Consider the following 23,336-nt stretch of genomic DNA (forward strand, 5'->3'; position numbering starts at 1 on the left):
TAAAGTTGTAATTAAAACAGTACACATATGCTTATTATACGCATTTTAGACGTAATAAAGTAATTAAAGCATGTTTCAAATATAATCAATATGATTTCTTGAATGTTTTTCGCAGGTTTGTGGCACATTTTACAAACTTTATAAAATTAAACAACTTTGTTTAAACCACTTTTTTATTATTAGTACACTTTAACCTACCGGTTTCGACAAAAACCTTGTCATCGTCAGGGTTTATTAAATTCTAAAACATTAAAAGCATTAAAATACTCATAATAATTGCACTCCCTTACCAAAAACTTCCACACACTCCGTAAAAAATCCTAAATGTTATTTTTATTTTTAAAATAACATTTAGGATTTTTTACGGAGTGTGTGGAAGTTTTTGGTAAGGGAATGCAATTAATTATGAGTATTTTAATGTTTTAGAATTTAATGTACCCTGATGATGACAAGGTTCAAGTCGAAACCGGTAGGTTAAAGTGTACTAATAATAAAAAAGTGGTTAAAACAAAGTTGTTTAATTTTATAAAGTTTACAATTAATTTGTTTCATGGTTTAAATAAAACTTTTGAGATAAATCAAATTATCCACGGAATATGTGTAATAATATAAAATATATTAACGAATGGAGGCAGTTTTTTGTTTTTGTCAATTTTATTACATAATGATTTATGTATTATATAGAAAATTGTTTACATACAAATGATATAGAAAAATACATTTAATTGCTAAGAAACAAATTGTATTTAAATTGATGATAAATTATTATAAATGTATTAAATAATAAAATAAATAAAACCCTTACCGCACCCCAATGGTGCATAGGGCACTGCTTCATATAAACGCAGTGTTATCTCGATCGTTTACACATGAAGGAAAGGTGATCAGCCCTCCACTTCAGGTACCAGTCCAGTGTAATATTGAATAAATATTAGAGTGAAAAAATCACTTATATTTATTAAATCCCCCTGGGAATCGAACCCGGGACCTCCAGAACGGTAGCCGAGCATGCTGACCATTGAAATGTGCATTGTAAATGTATTAAATAGAACTAATCAACTCACATATATATAAAAGTTTCGAATCAAAAAGTAGCTTGAAAGAAAGTCTACTTCAGCTATTTTAAAATATATGTACCGACTAAAATATTGGGATGTTGCGATATATCATAATATATTATTTTAATAATATATTGGGATTTTTACAGCTCGTTTATAAATAATTTTTCATCGTGTAATAGAGGCGTTACAAACATAAATAATTTTCTGACTTGAACTCAGCTTATAGTAATAAGTAACGTGAAGTTTTTATGCATTTGCTGTAGTAATCTTAAAGCACATTTATAATAGTTTACTACAAAGTCCAATACGATATTTTTAATGCTGATTGTATGGCTCATATTTATTTGATTTTTTTTTTTAATTTTACAAAATTAAATGTTTATATTATTATGGGTGCGTTATGAATATATGTACGTGCGTGTGTGCATATCAAAAAAGTACCAATAAAAAGTTGAAAGTGTTACTGTAACGTTCAGTTGATAACGTACACCAAATACCTCAAAATTGACAAATATGTAGTTAGAGCACTTTACGTGGGGCACGTCGATATATCGCTCACTCCTTTCAAGAACGTCATAAATAAAAAAACTCGATTTTTCAGGAGAAAGTTTTTAAAGTTTAAAAATATAATACAATGTATTAAAAATAAATATCAAGCCACTTACTGAACTTTTTACAGTGCAACATATCTTTTTAAGTAAAACCTGAAGGTTTTTTCTCCATTAGAAAAATATTTAGTTTATTTTAAAAAATAATTAAACAATACCTTTTCTTCAAAATGCAAAAACAACACTTTCTGCCCTGTGGCGGGTAAATATTAAGTTAAAAATATGCCGCTTCTGCTGGGATATAGTAAATGTTCTGGGCATTCCGAAAACATGCCCAACTGAAAATTGACGAATTTCGATTTATGACGTTCTTGAAAGGAGTGAGCGATATTTGCATTACAATCTTATACATATTCGTAAGTAAAATATATAAGTGAGTTTACTGCATTGTTAGTGTGCATTAATGCTTCAGTTGTGTAATAAAGTATGATATATTAAATACGATTACTGTACATGTGGTAAATATTGACCTTTGATCTTCGCTAGGTTCTTTATTAAAAATTATGACATATGAATGGAATGAATACTACAGTGATTGGCTTTAGCCTTTTTGGTTATTTAATCAAAATATCTCATAAAGTTTCGCAGTAAAAAGAAATTAGATATCCCACATTTAAAAAGGAAATTAATAAATGAATTTATAGTAAATTTATCTCGTTAAAGTTATCTCGAATTGAAAATATTGTTAGATGATGAAGCATTATCCATATGGCATAGCCAAAAATGTGATAAGGTTGGTAGAAAACTTATTTTAAAAAAAAATGCTAATATCTGTATGTATTAAGATGCTTTCGTCAGTTGGAAAAAATTTAAATAATTATTAAAAAATACAACATTTTGAGTGTGTCCAAATACTTGTTCACAAATCTGGATTATCTCCGATTATAAGAGTTATTTTACATATTATTTTTTAACATCTCATTAGAGATGAAGAAGAATATGGAAGCCTGGGCATTTTCGTGACTGACGACCGTCATAGGCTGGTTTAAATGATCACTTTACACACGTGTAACATTCGCCACTTCTACCCATTATTGACAACCACACTACTCAAATTCTTGGAAGCTCTAAATGAATGAAAAAATTAAAAACCCCTGTTTTTGAATCACCAGAACTTCACTAGAGACATCTATTGGTGAGATGAAAAGAAGCTTTTTATTGAGCAGAAACTCTTATATTATGACGTCTCTAGTAAAACAAAATATTTAAAAAAATACATCATGTATCAAGCAAAAATAATTTGTTTCATATTTTAAAAGCATCATTAACTTTGTTGTACGAGTATGGTAATATAACACTATCCTCATTCATTAATTTATTCATCGTTCACTTTGTGTTATCATACCATTGAAAAGCTCTATTTCACGACTACCGATTTTGGAATAACCATTCCCTCATCAGGTCCATAGCTGAATGATAAGAAGAGTGTTAAAAACATTGTTCAGTTTATTAAATTTACTTAACAATTTGTCAAAGCAAGCAAGGGTTAATATCTTCCGATTTACAAAATTAATTAATAAATATTATAATTGTTACAAAATTTTGTGAATTTCAAACAAGGCTAAGTAAAACAAAAAATGAAAGTGATACATGTGTCTTACAACCAAAAACCTCTGACCCGTATTATGTACTCGTATACCATACAAACATGGTCGGCAAGAACTGGACTGGGGCGGCAAGAAAACAATCGAGGCTGTTAGCAAAGACTGACAAGGAAATCATTAATCGTTTCAAAAAATCTACATTGTATATCATAAAGATCCGAACATCGAAAGTGGCCACCTAACAATGCACGGGCCGCAGATCTGACACGCCCAGAAATAGGAAAGAAACGGGCAGTCTAGAGATACGGCCAAAAGAAAGTTATTTCTCTGCACGACTGTTTGTCCAACCAATAACTTGTGTCATGTGAGCAATGAATTCTCTCTTAGATTCTACTTGATACGAGATGTGCCACTGTTTGGTTTAGTCGGTAAATTCCATAGCTCGGCAAAGTATGGCTCCAGAGCAGCATGCGGCTTTTGACCTTGAAAGTGCGGATCCAGCACAAATATCGGTGGGAAGACTTTTTAACTACGTATATTCATGAGAACGATATACATATATTTATACATATTATTTTTAATTAACGTCCAAGTGACTCTGAAATCTAGCTACGGCTAATGCAACGCCGTTTATCATGTCCCTACTCAGGCTTCAACTTTATAAGTTTCATAGACTATGCCTACTTGTGAGTGGATTTACTCTTTATGTTTAAAGTTACTATAATTTCATGTAATTCATGAGTGAAAATTCTAGGCAAAAACACTCGCTATCTAGCTAGAGGCATGAGTTTATACATTTCATTGATTCTAAGTTAGCAGTGAAGTTACTTAGGTGTATGATTTTAATTCTTGATTTTACTCAGGTAGTGAAGATCGATATTTTTTTTGAAGCATGAACCTTATCTAAAGTAAACTGAGAAATCGTCTTATTGACGAGAACCTGGAAACGCACTTTAAATAATGACATACAAAACCTAACTTGATTAAACTTTCAAATGATATGCGAGGACATTATTCGTAATAAGTAGTGTTCTTATGGATACCTTATTCGAAATATGGTTTTATCAATTAATAAAATCCGTATTAAGTGTGAAATTAAATTTTATTGAGTATTATCGTAATTTAATTATTCTTCAAACCCTTATCCGTACCCCTATGGTTCATAGGGCACTGGATCATATAAAGGCAGTCTTATCTTGATCGTTAACACATGAAGGAAATGTGAACAGCCCTCCGCTTCGGGTACCAGTCCAGGGTAATATTGAATAAATATTAGAGTGAAAAAAACACTTCTATTAATTTCACCCCCCCTCTGAATCGAACCCGGGATGATAGCTAAGCGTGCTGACCATTACACCATGAAGGCGGACAAAAGTCGTAATTTAATAAAAGTCTAATATTAAAACTAAGCTGTACTATTATAGAAATGCAGATTTCACCCTCATGAATATTTTTAATTGTTGTAATGTCCATATTTGCTCTTTGGCTAATAAGTTTACCGACCACTGGTTTAATCGTTTATCTTCAATCGGTCTGAACTCAAAACCAATGAGATAACTCACACGAACAGAAAATAATGTAGGTTCTCGATGTGGAGCACTTTATTAATGATGGCGGAGAGCATCTCTTAGCGCGGAGTTCATTTCGTTTTCAATCAAATTGATAACAATAAAAACTGTATCGCCGATTTAATTTTTAAACTAGTTGAAAGTTAGACAGTTAGATTTTGAGTCGGGTCTTGCGCGCATTGCGTATTTTGTTGAACTTAAAATAAGGCTATTCTATTGTAATATATCCGTTAGTGAATTGGCCAATGCGAGCAAGATTTGACCGACCAATTACCTTGACATTTAACGTTCAATGAGTCAGCTAACGAATATTCAATGAGTAATAGAGTTTACGTATCTTAAGGCGAAGACGACCAACTTAATGTATTTACAATTCACGACACTAGTTAAATTAAGATAAATTTTATGTTACGGAAAAACTATTGTTTCTTTTTCAACCGTCTTTTACATTTTGAAATCGATTTGAGCTGCTTCCTTGAGTCACGTCTGTATTCAAGGTTAGTTCAGGCAGACATTCTCTCACTTTATGAAATGTTCAATAATCTCGAGGTGTTTGTCTCTATAGCCTACACGACAACACGTTTGTACGTTCTACGATCAATTTGCATTGAGACTTTTTGCGCGCATAAAATCACTACCGATTTATTGAATCACGAAATAGAATTGTTTTACGTCGATTGTTAAACAATGACACATTGTATTGAGTAGAAACATTCAAAAATTTCAATTAATATTTTTATTAATTTATTTATTCACATTTTAATATAGGTACTAGGTGCAGCATTTGATGGGATAAGGTATACCCGTGTGCTGTGGCAAAATATGTTACAATGTAACTATGGACGGATACTAATCATTTGTATCTAATCGCGATTCTGGAGTAGAATGCTACACTTTTATACCACTGTTTTTATTACTTTCTAACAGGCTTTTCTCTCTAACCCATAACATAACAAGCACAATTATAACACAATAAATATTTTATTTTTCAGAATGGTTTTGGTAATCTTATAACATTTTTCGGAAAATTAGATTTATTCGATAAGAGAATATATAATGAATAAAAGAAAAATTCATATTATTATTGTAACAAACCCAAAAAAACAATAAACTATTTTTTCCATTCAGAATCAGAGGGTGGAGTGTAAAAAATATAGTTGGCGAGAGTTACAAAATGTAACTAATAATAAATACGAAATAAAAATAAAATTGAACTACATTTATTAATCTTTTATTTTAATTTAAAAAACAAGATATTTTAATATTTTTGATTTATGTAGCAATAAAATATTAACTTAAAAATAAGTAATTAATCCACATATTATTGAAAATATTTTATTTTTGTATAAACAGCAAAATAGTAAATTGTGGTATTTTTTAAGAGGTGTAAATTTATGCATAAAAATAATCATGTAATTAAACAACATACTTTTTTCCCACTTATAATTTATTTGACCAGTGCCATCTGTAATTCTGATGATGTAACGATGAAACTTGGTCAGTGATCAATAATAATGAATGTGAAAAAATTATAAAGTTGTTGTTTCATTACTGCTACACAAAGAAATGTCACTAAAAAAACTTTATATAATAATAATATTATATTTTATCATTAACTTTGTGGAATGATAAGAGGATTATTTAAAAAAAATAAACACTTGTAAAAAACCACTCATTGAGTTTTATTTCATTATACACGACTAGTTTCGAAAACTTAGAGATGTTTTCATCTACAGGTGAAAATTAAAAATAAAAAAACTTTAATCTAATGAATATATGTAATTATAAATGCACATACCTCTGAATTGGAAAAATCTAATATCCCTAAGAAGAGAAAGGCGACCACAAGGGCCGCCTTACGCCTTATCAGCATCGCTGAATTCTGAAACAAAAATTCACAAATTAGCCAAGAAATCATAAACATTACATTCATTGGGTAAATCGTTATTGGAAATTCCTTAAAAAGACATCGCTAATATATTCAAATGTGACTACGCAAAGCTATGTAGGCAGAGTTACCACATTCCTCCCGTTTACCAAAACTTGTTTCCGGCCGGTGAAGAGGAGAACGTCCTACTGACAGACTAATACTGAGATTTGTAATTTAAGGGGCATGGCAACGTTGACTCTTTAGCTATCAATTGATTGATTAATCTGATCGAGAATCAGCCCGGAAAATTACACTTTTATAATAAATACACCATAAATATTTTTTGCATAATTAATCACATTCCATCAATAACAAAATACAAGAATTCATACATACATAAAACGTATGTACATAATGTTTTTTGACTGAAGAAGAACTGATGAAGATGAGAGGATCAATAAATAATTTTATTTCTTTAAAGAAATATGCATATCTGAATCGAATGAGTAAAGAAAGAATAATTAAAAAAATAATCACGCGAATGTGGCAAGAAAAAGAAATAAAGTAAGACAAAGGAAAACTTGGGATGATCAAGTATTTCAAAAAGTTTTTATTTTTATTTTTTTCATTTGTATTTCTTTCGTTAGCTTATATTACAATATATTACAATAGTTGATAATTGAACAATGTCTTTTTGAGGTTTGCATGAAAATCATAATGGTTTTGTTAATTTCTTTGGAGTTTATTACTTACTTGTAGCAATGCATTAATTTAAAGTAATTCTATGTTAAATCATTTTATCAATTTGTATTCTGTAGCCTAAAATATTTTTTTTTATATAATTAAAATGTAACATTGTTTTAAAATCACTATAATATTTTATTATAACTTAATTATAATGCATACCGGTTTCGAAGCTAACTGCTTCTTTATCAAGACTGATTAATACTTAGTACTTCTTAATAATTAGTATTAATCAGTCTTCATAAAGAAGCGGTTAGCTTCGAAACCGGTAGACATCAAAATTAAGTTACAATAAAATATTATAGAGATTTTAAAACAAAGATAAATTTTAATTATAAAATACAAATCACAAAATTAGTGCCTCAAATATAAATTATATGAAACTTTTTTTTTTGCAATACATATATAGAAGTTATATTTTAATATGTGCTGTCGTTTATATCACTTATATAATTTATGTTTTCTTCAATACATCACTTATTTTCATTGGTATTTTTCGAAATGCGTCTTTTACACGCGTTTTAAAGTTGTTTGCCCTAAATATCAAACATAAGGATATTTTTCATCCATGAAAACATATTATTTTACGTAATAATGAATTGAATTTATAAAAAATGGTCTTTGGAGGTTGTTATTTCCAAATATCTATCTACTTTTGCAAAGGCGACGACGAGATAACATAATTAAAATAACGTAATTTTAATATTCAAAATATATTAACCTACGTTAGAACCCACGGAAACTTTTATTCTTAAGTGAGGATTTCGTAATACCGTTCTTGTGGGCATGCACAATTTTATGTCAGACAATTGGCATTGAGTGGTCCATCGTTAATAATGATTTATTAATTTGTGAATTATGGAAAATGATGGTTCAACAACTCGCTGTCGGATAGAACGATGATGTATAAAAAATGAACGTGAAATTATCGGTATTTGAATTAAAAAAATATATAATCTTTGCTCAAGTACTGCATATAAAACTACACGGTCAGTTTTTACACGAGGCTTATTATACACAACATTTAAAGTAATTTGGTAGATGAAAATATATGGCATGTTTTCGCAGTGGACTAATTTACACAGCATTCAAAATTTAAGTGATTTGTTAGTTCATACATCGGTCGAATGGAAAATGTTACACAGTTTATAAAGCAATTTATTAAATCAGCCAAAGACAGGTAGTAAGATCTGTAAATGCCTACATTCTCGTATTCTCATCTCGAAGTTTTCTCATATCTACATAGTACGATACACCTGGATCTAAAAATTCCAAGTACATTTTTCATTTGTCGAGATTTTCTTAAGCGCTTTGCAACTAATGGTTTATTAAAAAAAATATATTTACTGAAATGTTTTGTAATGGTCAGTTTATGGTTGATTATATCTTATATTGATGACAATAAAAATATTGCAGTGTTGATATAGGTATATTATCCATAGATACAGTGTTGATATAGGGTAAAACTATAACCTAACTAACCATCACGCCTCTTATCCGCAGGGGTCGGCAGAGACAATAGAACCTCACAAAACATTATTCGCCTTTTCCACATTCATGCACCTCCATATACGCACCCGCCGATTATTTCGACTCCTGACTCGACCGATTTCAATTATTTGACAGCCTGAATATGTCAACTTTTCCTCGGTCTTCCTCTCACATTATTTAATTTAATTTAATTAACTGAAATCTTAAAACATAATATGTATGTTATTTCTCGCTTATACATGTCTGATTGTTTTGGTATAATACATCTCACGTCTCTCTTGCTCCATTGCACTAATCAAAGATTTGTAAAAAAAACTAACAAAGACATTGCCAATATGTTCGGAAATATAATAATTAAATGAAATTCGGGTGTTTCACACAGGCGCTTGCACAATTATCGTCTCATTCCCAGAGAGGTTCACAATTGCCACGTACATTGTCGACCGAGTTGTTATATAGGCAATAAGTGAGTTGCTCTCGCCGGTATAATCGTGCCGATTCCCACAATACTTGTCGACTACGGCTGACTACTGGCACACTTACCGAGCATACTTTCCCGTATTCATAGTCGCCAAGAGACCCCTTCGTGGTTTCAAGACACCCGAGCAAAAAGTTTAATCGCAAAGATACTATGACGTTTACAGAGTCACTAAGATATTTCTAATATTATTAATATTTAAAGCGTTTACTTTGTGGTTGGTCATTTTTACTTTTTATATTTTTTTTACAAAAATGTTATCAATATAAGAATATAAAATATAAAACATGGCACGATCAGGTATGCCAAATACTTGAAAGTGGTCAGGTTAGGAGTCATAAAAATCGACGGGTATGTATGAGGAGATGCATGAACGTAGAAGAGGCGAAGAATGTTTGCAAAGACAGAGTGGTGTGACGTTCTATTCTCTCTGCCTACTCCTGAAGTGGCGTGATGGTTAGTTAGTAAGTTTTATATAACTACTCACTGAAATTTTGTTGTGTACTGGTTTCGAGACGTACCTATCTCTTCGTCAGGACAATCACTACAACAGCACGCATACAATACTACATGTGATCAACATTTTATAAGTATGTGAATAGTGCTATTGGTCGTGATGTTTAGTATTGTTTGCATGCTGTTGTGGTGATTGTCCTGACCTCCTGACGTACGTCTCGAAACCGGTAGGCAAAAAATCTCGGTGAGTGGTTATATACTAATATTACTAACATTTAAAAAAATATATAAAAGTAAGATAATTCCGTTTACATTCGATGGTCAATTGAACCCCCAAAACCATCACCTTAACATTCATGAATGACAATCGACTCTGAGAAACTTGTCAATTTATATTAATCCGAATTCGGGTGGTAAAAAAAAACTATTCAAACTAATTTGCGCCTTTATTATTCTCACATAGTTGCAATTTTAAGAATTTTTATCGGTGTAGTGTTGGTACATGATCTCAAATACGTACAATGTTTTAGATATCGAGTTTTGACCTTACGCTTACATAGAGTTCACTACCACATTGTTAATTTTCTTCACCTTTCATTTACAAAATCAATTATGTATGTACATTAGTCGTGATCATGAAGTATGGGTTTAAAAATAGCTCGTTCTTAATGTGAAATCGGTATATATTTGTGATGATATTCATACATGGCCTTGTTTGAGATATTTGGCATTTTTGTACAACAAAATGGATATATTTATCTTTTAAACAAGCTATTATTTTTGTGTGTAAAACTAAATTTAACATCGCTTAAAACATTGTAAAACGTTGAAAGCTATCGGAAAACATTATACAAAACGTAAAAGAAATGTTATCAGTTATACCTGATAAAATCAACACGTAGCAAATAAATTGATAAAAATAATAGAGATTTTAAATAAGCCCATACACCCACAATACTGAAATGTTCATGAATTTTAATTTAAAAAATATACAAACATTAAACTCATTAAATTTTAATAAACTGGAATATACTATATATTTCCTTATCTGACATATTATAACAATTAAAATAACCTTATTATAAAATCACAAGGTGTGATTTCTATCTTTAAAGTTACATATTTTGTATAATATATGAAAAAAATATAAATCCATTTGGTAAATACCTTAAAATAAAATATTTATTGTATTTGAAATTTTACAAACGATTTGTATCAATATTTTGAAAAAAATAATTTAGGTATTAATATATTTAAAAAAAAACAAAACAGATTTTTATTCATGAAAAAAAAATGCTTTTTCGGCGTGTGCCACTTTTTAACTTATTCCAATACCAAGAAATATAAGTTAGATTAGATAAATTAGATTTTTTAAAAACAAATTAATTGACCTTGAAATTTAGTTTACTTAATATAAACTAAAAATTAATTAGAGATGAACTCAGTTTTAACCGATAAGCGTTAATGTAAATTTTCCGGTACGAAACGTCATTGACACCGCACCACGGTCGAGGAATTTAACCGTGAATCTTATAACTGTTACGAAGATTCATGACGGAAACCAAGACCGAATTTTAAAGATCTTTTTATGAAAAGAGAATTCTTTGGTGACCCATTTATGGATATCGGCGGCCCTACACACTTAACAGAAATGCTTCGTGAAAATTTATAAAGGTCTTATATCGCTCACTCCTTTAAACAATGTCATATATAAAAAAATGTTAATTTTCAGTTGTGCATGTTTTCGGAATGCCCAGAAAATGTAATATATAACAGGAAACGCGAAATATTTTTAACTTAATATTTACCCGCTACATGGCAGAAAGTGTTGTTTTTGCGTTTTGAAGAAAAGATATTGTTTAATTATTTTTTAAAATATACTAAATAATTTTCAAATCAAAAAAAAACATTCAGGTTTTACCTTAAAAGATCTGTTGCACACTTCACAAAAAGTTCAACAAGTGGCTTGATATTTATTTTTATTACATTTTATTACATTTTTAAACTTTAAAAAGAAATCAAGTTTTTTTATATGACGTTGTTGAAAGGAGTGAGCGATATGTAAGTATTTAAATGGAGTTCTACAAATTAAACCCCAAATGTATAAATAATATGCCCAAACTCAGTTTTCCCGTGTTGAGGGCATACACATATACGTAGGTACATACGCTTTAAGATTTTTTCTTTCGAAATACATCATCATGACTAATATTAATTGTAAATAATAAACTCTTAAGCTTGCATCAGAACCAAATATTTCTGTTTGATAATTATCACGTTGATTACGTAATTATTCTAAAATAAGCTTGGTTATATAATAATTGTGCTTACTAGTCGAAAACCATTCAATGTCATTGCGACAATGCGAGATTTAGTAGGTTGGCTGCTTGAACGGATCTCTTGGATAATTTGGTAATTCATGGGAAGTTTTGATAAAACAAATACAATGCTTAAACGGGTAATTTCTGTATTTAGTTAGGTAACAGGGCATTCTCTTATAGGAATTGAATAACTCCGCATGAATTTCTCACTACACAAAGCCCATTGACAAATAACGCATTCAACGACCTCGTTCATAAGTTGCTCTTACAAGGAGGTATTAATGCTCATTATTATGGATTACCTAAATGTTGAATGAGTGAAGCTGTGTTTACGTAAATTAATCTTTATTAAACCTACTCTTAGCAGAATAAACAAAGTCTTCGATATAATTTATAGATATCCGAATGGTGGTGAATGAATATAATAACGGTCGTAAATATAAAATAATAGTTTGAAAAATGATTGCCAGTGATAAACGATATATTTATAAGTTAAAACCATATATTGGAATAATAATAATAATAATAATACCCTTATCCGCACCCCAATGGTCATAGGGCACTGTGTCATATAAACGAAGTGTTATCTTGATCGTTTACACATGAAGGAAGGGTGATCAGCCCTCCGCTTCAGGTACCAGTCCATGGTAATATTGAATAAATATTACAGTGAAAAAATCACTTATATTTATTTTACCCCCCTTGGGAATCGAACCCGGGACCTCCAGAACGGTAGCCGAGCGTGCTGACCATTACACTACGGAGGCGGACGTAATTGTATCTTATTGGAATAATAATAACATTAATTTAATAATTTTAACACATTATCATTTAAAGTTTCGTAAAAAAAGGTAATATATTATGATTCAAAGTAGAGTTAGATAAAAGTAACGATTTCTTTCCCATAATTCCAGATAAAAATTCACTCTTGCATGGTCAAACGCTCTAACCACTACACCAGCAGCAGATTATAAAAATAATGCTTATCAGAACCCTTATCAAAACAGTTTGCTTCAATACTGCAATGCGATTAAAATATGGAAGGGCATATGTCGCCGAACTGTTGTACACACCAAAGCAAAGCCCTGATTACAATTATTTTGGTAATAGAATTTGAGAAGGAACTATGCAGTAGATTTGACATTGATAATATCATAGATTTTAATTTGAGATATATTAGGAGCATTCTCCAGATATTTGGAAATACTACGACCTGATATGAAACTAATCGTGAAATACATCGCATTACTTAAAGTAACTAACGAAATATTCCATTGAGTAATACAGACTCTGGAAACGTGATGAAAGACATTATTGTGGTACAGCTAGGAATACATCACGACAATTTTCAACAAAAAATCTTCAAAGTGACAATAAAATGCTCCGAAATGTGGAACAGTCAATCTTTCGCACACATGGTTATGTGTTAATTAATATATATGTATAAAGAAGCAATACATCCAAAATTATTTACAAATTATCTCACCATCTGACCCCTATTCGTAATACAAATCGTCTATGAATTAAGTTAATAAATGAATAAAATAAGAATTTTATTTACAATGATTAAAGAAAACACTTGTTTTTTACCACTTGAGTTTTACTATAGACTACATGTTTCAGAAGTTAAACATCCATCATTCATATTATTTTTTGACATCTCATCAAAGATGAAGAAGAATATGGAAGTCTGGGCATTTACGGGGCTGACGACCGTCATAGGCTGGTTTAAGTGATCTTTTTACATAACTTTTATTCATGTCTGTATAATAACAATTTAATATAATTTAATATAATAAGAATTTTATTTATTGTTATTTTTGAAGCAATAACTTTGTGATTTTCCATTTCATAATTAAAATGTAAGTTTGTTTTAAAATCACTATAAATATTTTATTAAAACTTAATTGAAAACTTACTTTAAAAAAATAAAGCCACTTGAGATCTACCCAAGCTCCTTTGCCTAATCGTCAAAATATTTAGAATTTTGTTAAAAAGATAGTGTTTTAGTATTAATAAGTGTTAAAGAAGCGGTTAGCTTTGAAACCGGTAGACATTACAATTAAGCTATAATAAAATATGTATGGTGATTTTAAAAAAAAGTTACATTTAGACCTTAAGATGGAAGCTTAGCTTCCGAAACTAGCGTCACAAAAATAAACTCAAGTGGCAGAAAAAAAATAGTACAATATTATTTTATAAAGAATTGTAAAATATGATGATTAAACGATGTCTCAGATAGGAATCGAACCAGATTTTTAATGCATGTAACCAAATTCATGATAAGCAAAATATGAATGCTTTTCGCAATTAATATGAAAAGAACTATTATCCAAAATAATTGTAAGAACGAGTCATAGTTCAACGATAATACAGGTTATAAATTTATTTGAACAGCTTGATTAATTTCCTATTGTACTGCGAAATATAACCTATTTCTGTAAACTTCCTGTAAAATAAATGTTTAATTTATAAGAAAGTGAAATATTTGGTACAAATATAAATCAGTAGAGATACCGTTTTCACATGCACTTGAGCTGAGAATGTTTTTTGTTAATATTTACTTGGGATACCGTTGTTTCCATCATCATAAAATTGCAAATTTATTTGTTAAAATTCGAGGTTTCAACGGTAAATTAAGGATGGCAAAAGGACTTAAATTTTACAGTTTTAAGGTGTTGTCCAGACTTAAAAATTAATATTTATTAGTGAAAGGAATTTAGGATATCATTTTTGTTAATGCGTCAGTAGAAAGTTTAACAGTTACGAAACAAGATAAAGGTTTATTACTTTCTTGAGGTTAAACTCGAGTAATTTGTCATTCAAGTAGCTACTAGATTTTTTCCGTATGTTGTATTATGTACGATTACATGATGAAATATTAAAAAAAAATATATTTATACTGATACAAGAATTTGAGCGAAGAAAGTGATAGTTAGTTTGGGTTGTTGGATTCGAAGTCATTAGTGCACATATTTTTTTAATACAAGTACCAACAGACCAAGTTTTAATATGAATGGAAGGTAAAAAAAACCACGAAAACAAATTAATTTGTTTTTGTGATTGCACCTAATAGTGTTGTATAGCGTTTTTTTGGTATTAGTCAAATTTCAAATTGCACAGTAATCAGTTACCCATGTCTTTCATTTGGCCATATGACACTTTTTAATAAAACATTTTATCAATCAGGGAATTTAAACACAAAACCTCGTGTATAGGAAGACATTATGATATTCTAATACCTTAACAAATACATAAAAAATATTTAAATATTGTTCCTCAAAACTAATTACTACGTTAAAGTTATGAGTTAATTTATTTTACTTCTTGTACATAATAAATAAACAAAAGAGAATTTATTTCTAAGAAACAATATCATACTAACAACAAAAAATAGACGACAGTGATAATGATACAGGTCCAAGTTTGTATCTTGTGCAGCAGTTTGAAATTGGGATGATAGTGCTTGTATATAAGTAAAAACGGAAGAAAAAAGTTGCAATATCAAATAATTACAATATTGTATTATGTAACTGCTAAATCGATGATAATAAGGAAAAGAAGAGAGTAAGCCGGAGTTGAAAGTGAATATCAAAATAATGTATAAAATATTTTTTACCATAAAATTATTAAATCATGTACATTTTTATTTACTAGAAAGGAATATTTAAGTAATAAATATCAAGTAAGAACGTATTTTTTTCTTGTAAAAAAACAGCATTAAAAACCCATATATTTTGTTATTTAATTTAAGGACTGGGTCGAATTACATAACGAATATAAGATTTCTGCAAATAATGTTTAAAAAAACCGTGTAAATTTTATGCTAAAGTATGGTAATATACAGGTAATATCTGCAAAGCAGCTGTCTATAGGCGGTTGACCTGAATCAACGGAGAGCTTCGTGACCTTTAACTGGGTAAAGAGTAAAGATAGAAGCTATTATGTATAATACTCGTTCCATACTGGTAACTCAAGACATTTGTGGGAGATGATTCAGCATAGTATAGGAAATATTGTAATTAATACTGATACGATTGTGTGGTGGGGTGACCATATAAAAATGTTCATAATTTCTGGTATGTGGTTTTAGAAAATCCGTGCCAAATAATACCTTAGTACGAGTACAGAAGAGACCTTACATTCGTCATTAATTAGTTCTAGAAAAACTGATGAATATGGAAACATTCAATAAGAAATAACTGAAATTCGATCAATTCGTTTCCAGCTTCAGTAAATGGTACTTCAAAATATATCTTTATAAATATAAATGTTTGTTTGTTGAAAATCTTAAGTCTCCTAAAGTTATTTATTGATTGATTTAAAATGTTGACACAACGTTGCATTCGGATGCGTGTGCGTTTTTTAATGTACCTACTGTGACAAGTGAAAACACGTTTTTTTAAAACAGCTTTTTGGACCGCAATGGCAGTGACATCTGTTGAATGTAACAGCAACACACAGAATATTAAAAATTGCTTACGGTGGTCAGCATGCTTCTTGACACTCCTGTCATTTAGAATTTTCAATGTTTTCGGTTGCATCGTTATTTCACAGATTTTTATTATTTTCATCGATTCACAAGCATTGTGAAATGAAGCGTATTGGAAGGATGCGTTCTATTTTCACTATGTGACTCAGTCTGGTTAAAAAACCAGACTGAGTCACAGCAACGCGTGGATGGATAAAGCAGTGTTGAAAACATATATCCAGGAAAAAATATCATGTCGTTATTTTATGATTATGACTGTCCAAAAACATATTAATTAAACTTAAATTAAAATATGTAAATGCTTCACGCTTATTTTTCACTTCTCGAGGTGAACAGGTATGTAAACATTATTTGACAAGGTGAAAGATAATTTTGGACGATTTATTTTCTATGGCCATGATAACATCATTCAAAACTTTCCAATTCATCGTCAAAGTCAATGTACTGTATAATCAATGTTGATAAACTAGTAACCTTTAGAAATACCTCCCAAAATACTGCACGAATTTTCTAAGGCTAATTTATGACATACCTACGGTTATTTTAATAGGGAACTAATATCGAATATTAAATGTCGGAAAGTGTCGTATTTGGGACATGTGCTTTGAGGAGAAAAGTACAAGGTACCTACTGCAACTTATCATCGAGGGTAAGATCGAGGGTTGGAGAGGTGTCGGAAGAAGGCGGATCCCCTAGCTCCATTATATTCATGAGACGACAAAAGCATGGAGCTTTGAGGACCTGTTTTGGACTGACCAATATAGGGACATATTCTCACAAGTGATAGCCAACGTCGGGGAGACCCGACAACACGTAAAGAAGAAGAAGAATATTTTATTGTTTGGGAAGCTTATTAGATAGTAAAGTGGTAAATACCAAATGGAATTTACAACATTTTGAGTGTGTCCAAATACTTGTTCACAAAAAGTATTTGGACACACTCAAAATGTTGTAAATAAATTATCTGGTCAAATTATAAGCTTAAATTATGTAAATAAAAATTATATTTTCTGGCGTTTCTCATGTGTGCGATTATAATCCAGGATTCGGACCTCACATACATATAAGAGTTTCTGCTTAATGAAAAGCTTCTTTACATCTCACCAATAGATGTCTGTAGTGAAGTTCTAGTGATTCAAGAATAATGTTTCAAATATATAGAACTTCCAAGAATTTGAGTTGTGTGGTTGTCAATAATGGGTAGAATTGGTGAATGTTACACGTGTGTAAAGTGATCACTTAAATCAGCCTATGACGGTCGTCAGCCCCGTAAATGCCCAGACTTCCGTATTCTTCTTCATCTTCGATGAGATGTAAAAAAAAATACTAAATGGAATATTAAATGTGGCAACCATTATAGGTATCACATTAAAGGGAAACAATTTGCATACAAACAAAATGGGTACACGTACACACCCAAGTCGCGTTATGTAATTCGTTATCATCCCACATTTGGACAGCCCCTTCGTAGCTGTAATGTCACCAAAAAAAAGTAACGGTACAACAAAAGGACGCGAAACCTTCAAAAGAAGAAATGTAATTTTTCAACGTTAACTCTAATGCAGGTATGATTAATGTGACACTTTGCAATTTGCCGCTAAATTGTCGCGTCGAATCGAGTGTTGAGTCGTGTGGCCGTACTAAAGTGTGCCATTGCATCAGTATTCCGTCCCACAAGGATTGTGGTTTGGGACAGATTCCGCGTTCAAGAAACCGTTTAGCATCTGTAAAACACCAACACAAATCACCAGCAACGGTGTAAATTAAATTAAACGGAGAAATTCGAGTCGCAGGCTACAGAAACTATAGGGTATGAATGACAACGTTGCGCTGATTCTTCTTGGTGGATTATAAAATCTTTGTGATGATTGGTTTGCATCTTTCATAGTCAGTTTCTATCCGTCCCTCAACTCAACGTAACCACTACAACTCATATCAGAGATGATTTGGTCCATGTAGGTTAAGTGGAGTCGTCCTCTATAGTTTGTGCCTTCGCACATGCCTTCCGCAATCGTATGAAGGAGGCCTGGATGTCTTATATTATGGACTATCCATTTGGCTCGCTGTTGGGTTTCTTTATTAAGTAAGCATCTACAAGAAATTATAATAATATTTGATTCTTTAAGTTTAAAAATCAGAAAAACCTTAGTTGAATCTCTAATCTGGAGCATACTATTATATGGAAACGAAACGTGGACTATCGGGCATGCCGAACGGGCGGCTGGATGAGTTTGAGATGTTGTTCTGCAGACGCGTGTTGGGGTTTCATTGGTCGGAACATGTAGGGAACAACGAGGTTTAGTTTCTTGAATGTTTTTCCCAGATACTTTGTGGCACATTTTATAAACTTTATAAAAATAAAAATAAATTGTTTTTAACCACTTTTTATTGGTACACTTTTTCCAACCGGTTTCGACAAGAACCTTGTCATCATCAGGGTTTATGTACTAATTCTCAAACATTTAAATACTCAAAGTTAGGTTTTAGTTAATTACCCTTCCCTTACGATGCCAAATCTTCGACGCACTCAGTACACCATAAGAAAATGTGATTTAAAAAACATGTGAAAAAACTCTTAAATGTTGTTTTTATAAAAGTAACATTTAGGCTTTTTTCCCGGTTCTTGTAGGAGGTTCTTGTCGAAACCGGTTGGAAAAAGTATACCGATAAAAAGTGGTTAAAAACAAAGTTGTTTTATTTTATAAAGTTTAACGAGGTTTAGCACTCATTATATAGGTAAATGTATATATTGATGAAAATATTACACATAAAGGTGTTGTCTCATTAATTTAACGCACAAAACATCAAACTCGTTAAATAAAACATCAGCCAACAGACAATCATTCATCTCCACAAGAAAAAATCTCTTAAGAGAAAACATTTAATTGAATGCCAGTACGAGTAATATAAAATGAGTATGTAGGTTCGGCATTTGTTACTCAATATTCAATATTTCCTCACTCTGAAAATAATGTATGCTTGTTGCTTGTCTATCCTACAAACAAAAGATGCTATTATAGGTACTTTTGATTATCCAATATCTACGTATGAAGTTCGTCTCCATAAGAATAGCGCGCCGGTCTGATGATTTTTCTTCACAAGAAGCAGAATCAACTTTCATTCCTTCGCAATGCAGTAAAAGTTTTTATCTCAATCTTCCACCTAGTCGGAAGCTAATTTAAATTATTTGGGATGTTTTTTTGGGTGAAAGCAGTAAGTACGTTAATTTTTACAAAACGAACACAATTTGTCTTGTAGGATTGTTCAAAAGATTAACGTTTTTATTAGATAAGTGATATTAACATGGTATAATCATTGTCTCCGTAGTGTAATGGTCAGCACGCTCGGCTAACGTTCTGGAGGTCCCAGGTTCGATTCTCAAGGGGGGTAAAATAAATGTAAGTGTTTTTTTTACTGTCATATTTATTTAATATTACCCTGGACTGGTACCTGAAGCGGAGGGCTGATAACCTTTCCTTCATGTGTAAACGATCAAGATAACACTGCGTTTATATGACGCAGTGCCCTATGCACCATTGGGGTGCGGACAAGGGTTTTATTATTATTATTATATTCCAATTGAGTTAATAGTTTTGGTATATTCATAAGATATGCAAATAGCAGATAGTAATTGTTAATTGTAGCAAATAAACAATTACTCACAGTGTTTAATACATCGCTCACTCCTTTCAAAAACGTCATAAATCAAAAAACTTGATTTTTCAGGAGAACGTTTTTAAAGTTTAATAATATAATACAACGTATTAAAAATAAATATCAAGCCACTATAGAACTTTTTACTGTGCAACAGATCTTTTAAGGTAAAACCTGAAGGTTTTTTCTCCATTTGAAAAATATTTAGTATATTTAAAAAAATAATTAAACAATACCTTTTCTTCAAAATGCAAAAACAACACTTTCTGCCCTGTAGCGGTTAATTATGAAGTTAAAAATATGCCTCTTTTGCTGGGATATAGTACATTTTTTGGACATTTCGAAAACATGCATAACTGAAAATTGACCATTTTTGATTTATGACGTTCTTGAAAGGAGTGAGCGACATATTATATTTTGCACGCTTTACGAGATGTTGGAAACTTGTTCCGCTTTCGGCCATTTGAAAAAAAATGTACCCGGGTGGGTCTACCGAGTCAATCGATAGGAAGAGAAAGAAATTAATAAATCAGAGAGGTCCATTTCAATTATGATTAAACGATCTTCGTGCCGGCCACGTTATCCGGGCATCATAATAAATAACGATAGTATCCTAACAATATATATCGAGAAAGCAAAGTGATGGGACTTGATTGATGAGGGCCAAGAGTAGAAAACAGAAAGGTTATAGGCGTAGCGCACTAATTTGAATAGTAAACATCAAAGGTAATCCTTCCTCGATAGATGACCGTAGAAGCAAAGCAGTCCATCAACCCAGAAACAAGCATGACTAAATTTTTAATAATAATAATAAATCTTTGATGAGATGTCAAAAAATAATATGAAAATAACTCCTGTAATTGGAGATAATCCAGATTTTGTGAACAAGTATTTGGACACACTCAAAATGTTGTAAATAAATTATCTGGTCAAATTATAAGCTTAATAATAAAAATGAAAATGGTATTTTCTGGCGTTTCTCACGTGTGTGATTATAATCCAGGATTCGGATCTCACATACTAATATAAGAGTTTCTGCTTAATAAAAAGCTTCTTTACATCTTACCAATAGATGTCTCTAGTGAAGTTCTAGTGATTCATGAACAAGGTTTCTAAATTGGTTCATATATATAGAACTTCCAAGAATTTGAGTAGTGTAGTTGTCAATAATGGGTAGAATTGGTGAATGTTACACGTGTGTAAAGTGATCACTTAAACCAGCCTATGACGGTCGTATGCCCCGTAAATGCCCAGACTTCCATATCTTTTTCATCTTTGATGAGATGTCAAAAAATAATATGAAAATAACTCCTGTAATTTGAGATAATCCAGATTTTGTGAACAAGTATTTGGACACACTCAAAATGTTGTAAATAATAATAAACACTTGTAAAAGTACAACATTTTTAATGTGTCCAAATACTTGTTCACAAAATTAGGATTATCTCCAATTACAGGAGTTATTTTCCTATTATTTTTTGACATCTCGTCAAAGACGAAGAAGAATATGGAAGTCTGGGCAAAATAAAAAGCTTCTTTTTATCTCACCAATAGATGTATCTTGTGAAGTTTTAGTGATTCAAGAATAATGTTTGAAAATTGGTTCATATATAAAGAACTTTCAAGAATTTGAGTAGTGTGGTTGTCAATAATGGGTAGAATTGGTGAATGTTACACGTATGTAAAGTGATCACTCAAACTTCCATATTCTTCTTCATCTTTGACGAGATGTCAAAAAATAATATGACTTCTATAAGTGTTCATTATTATTATTATTAGTGCACATTTGAGTTTATTAATGTTAACACGACTAATTTCGAGAACTACCAACAGGTTGTATTTTAACTTATTGGTGATAACATTTGCAGTTCTTGAAACTAGTCGTGTTTACGTTAATTAACTCAAATGTGGTCTCATAAAAGTGTTTCATTGCTGTATTTAAATCATAATGTCATTACTCACATTTCTCGAGACTTGTGAGAATATTTTGTGTCACAGAGTGCATGTAAAAATCAATTGTTCGTCTTAATTAAAGGTCCTACGGATTAGCTTTTGGCAATTTTTCACAGTTTGTATATTGTTCGTTTTGTGTAGAAAAAAATAGCGAAAACCGTTCATATAAGAGTAAGAGAAGGTTTTATGTCGATGAAAATTATAACAAAACACTCTTGAACCAATATGTTGTATTTACACTTGTTGATGAGAACTTTTACAGTTCTCAAAACAAGTTTTGTTTACATTAATAAACTCAAAAGTTGGCTCACACAAGTGCTTTATTTTTATATTTAAATCATCATGTTATTTCATACATTTAATGCCAAATCAATAATAGATAATACCATATAATTTTTCATTACTTAATTCATTATCCGTGAAGTGATGTTGATCTTGGTCTTATGCTTCTTTATTCAAACACTATTTAGTGACCCAAATTCAGAATTGCACGTTCACAGATACGTTTATACTAGCAAAAATTAATTAAGGAAATCAAACAACAAGACAGTACAATAGTTGACATTGATAGTGATTTTTTAGTCTAATATTTATTTAGTATCACCCTGAACTGGTACCTGTGCGCAAGACTAATCACCTTTCCTTCATGTACTTGACAATCAATCTATTACTGCTCCTATAGAATGCAGTGCCCTATGCACCTTTAGGTGCGGGTAAGGGTTAGAAGAATAAAAATATAGTAAGAAAAATGGAGAAGGTAAATCGAATGAGTCGGGTTGTGATCCCGCGGTTAGTGTCGCGGACTCTTGAGTCAGAGTTTCTGGGTTCGAACACACTCTACTACAATTTGATACCTATTTTTAACCATGACCCTCTTAGGCTCACAAAATCGTATGAAATTGAAGAATTTTTGTAAATAATAAAAACACCAATATGTATTTCTCTTTTAAAATAAATAAATAAAAATAATTCAGAATAAGAGTTACTATACTAATACTACTATATTTAAAAAAATATATATTTAAAAAAGTAAAAATGACCAACCACAAAGTAAATGCTTTAATTAATAATAATATTGAGAATAGTTACTATCGGT

At 30.9% G+C, this 23,336-nt stretch overlaps 1 protein-coding gene across 2 annotated transcripts in view; it reads right to left on the minus strand.

Moving 5' to 3' along the window:
• The window catches only part of LOC148303804 (uncharacterized), a 118,824-nt gene that overhangs the window by 74,682 nt on the left and 20,806 nt on the right, over positions 1 to 23,336 (minus strand). For both annotated transcript variants that reach the window (XM_088269346.1, XM_088269345.1), the window contains exon 2: positions 6,580 to 6,663. In XM_088269346.1, coding sequence (XP_088125472.1) covers positions 6,580 to 6,654 — 75 coding nt within the window. In that variant the 5' untranslated portion in view covers positions 6,655 to 6,663. The remainder of the gene's footprint in view (positions 1 to 6,579; positions 6,664 to 23,336) is intronic.

Source organism: Brachycentrus maculatus, unplaced genomic scaffold (assembly GCF_059751285.1).
Source record: "Brachycentrus maculatus isolate JH-2025_06_01 unplaced genomic scaffold, ASM5975128v1 h1tg000345l, whole genome shotgun sequence".
In the NCBI taxonomy this organism is placed as follows: Eukaryota; Metazoa; Arthropoda; class Insecta; order Trichoptera; family Brachycentridae; genus Brachycentrus; species Brachycentrus maculatus.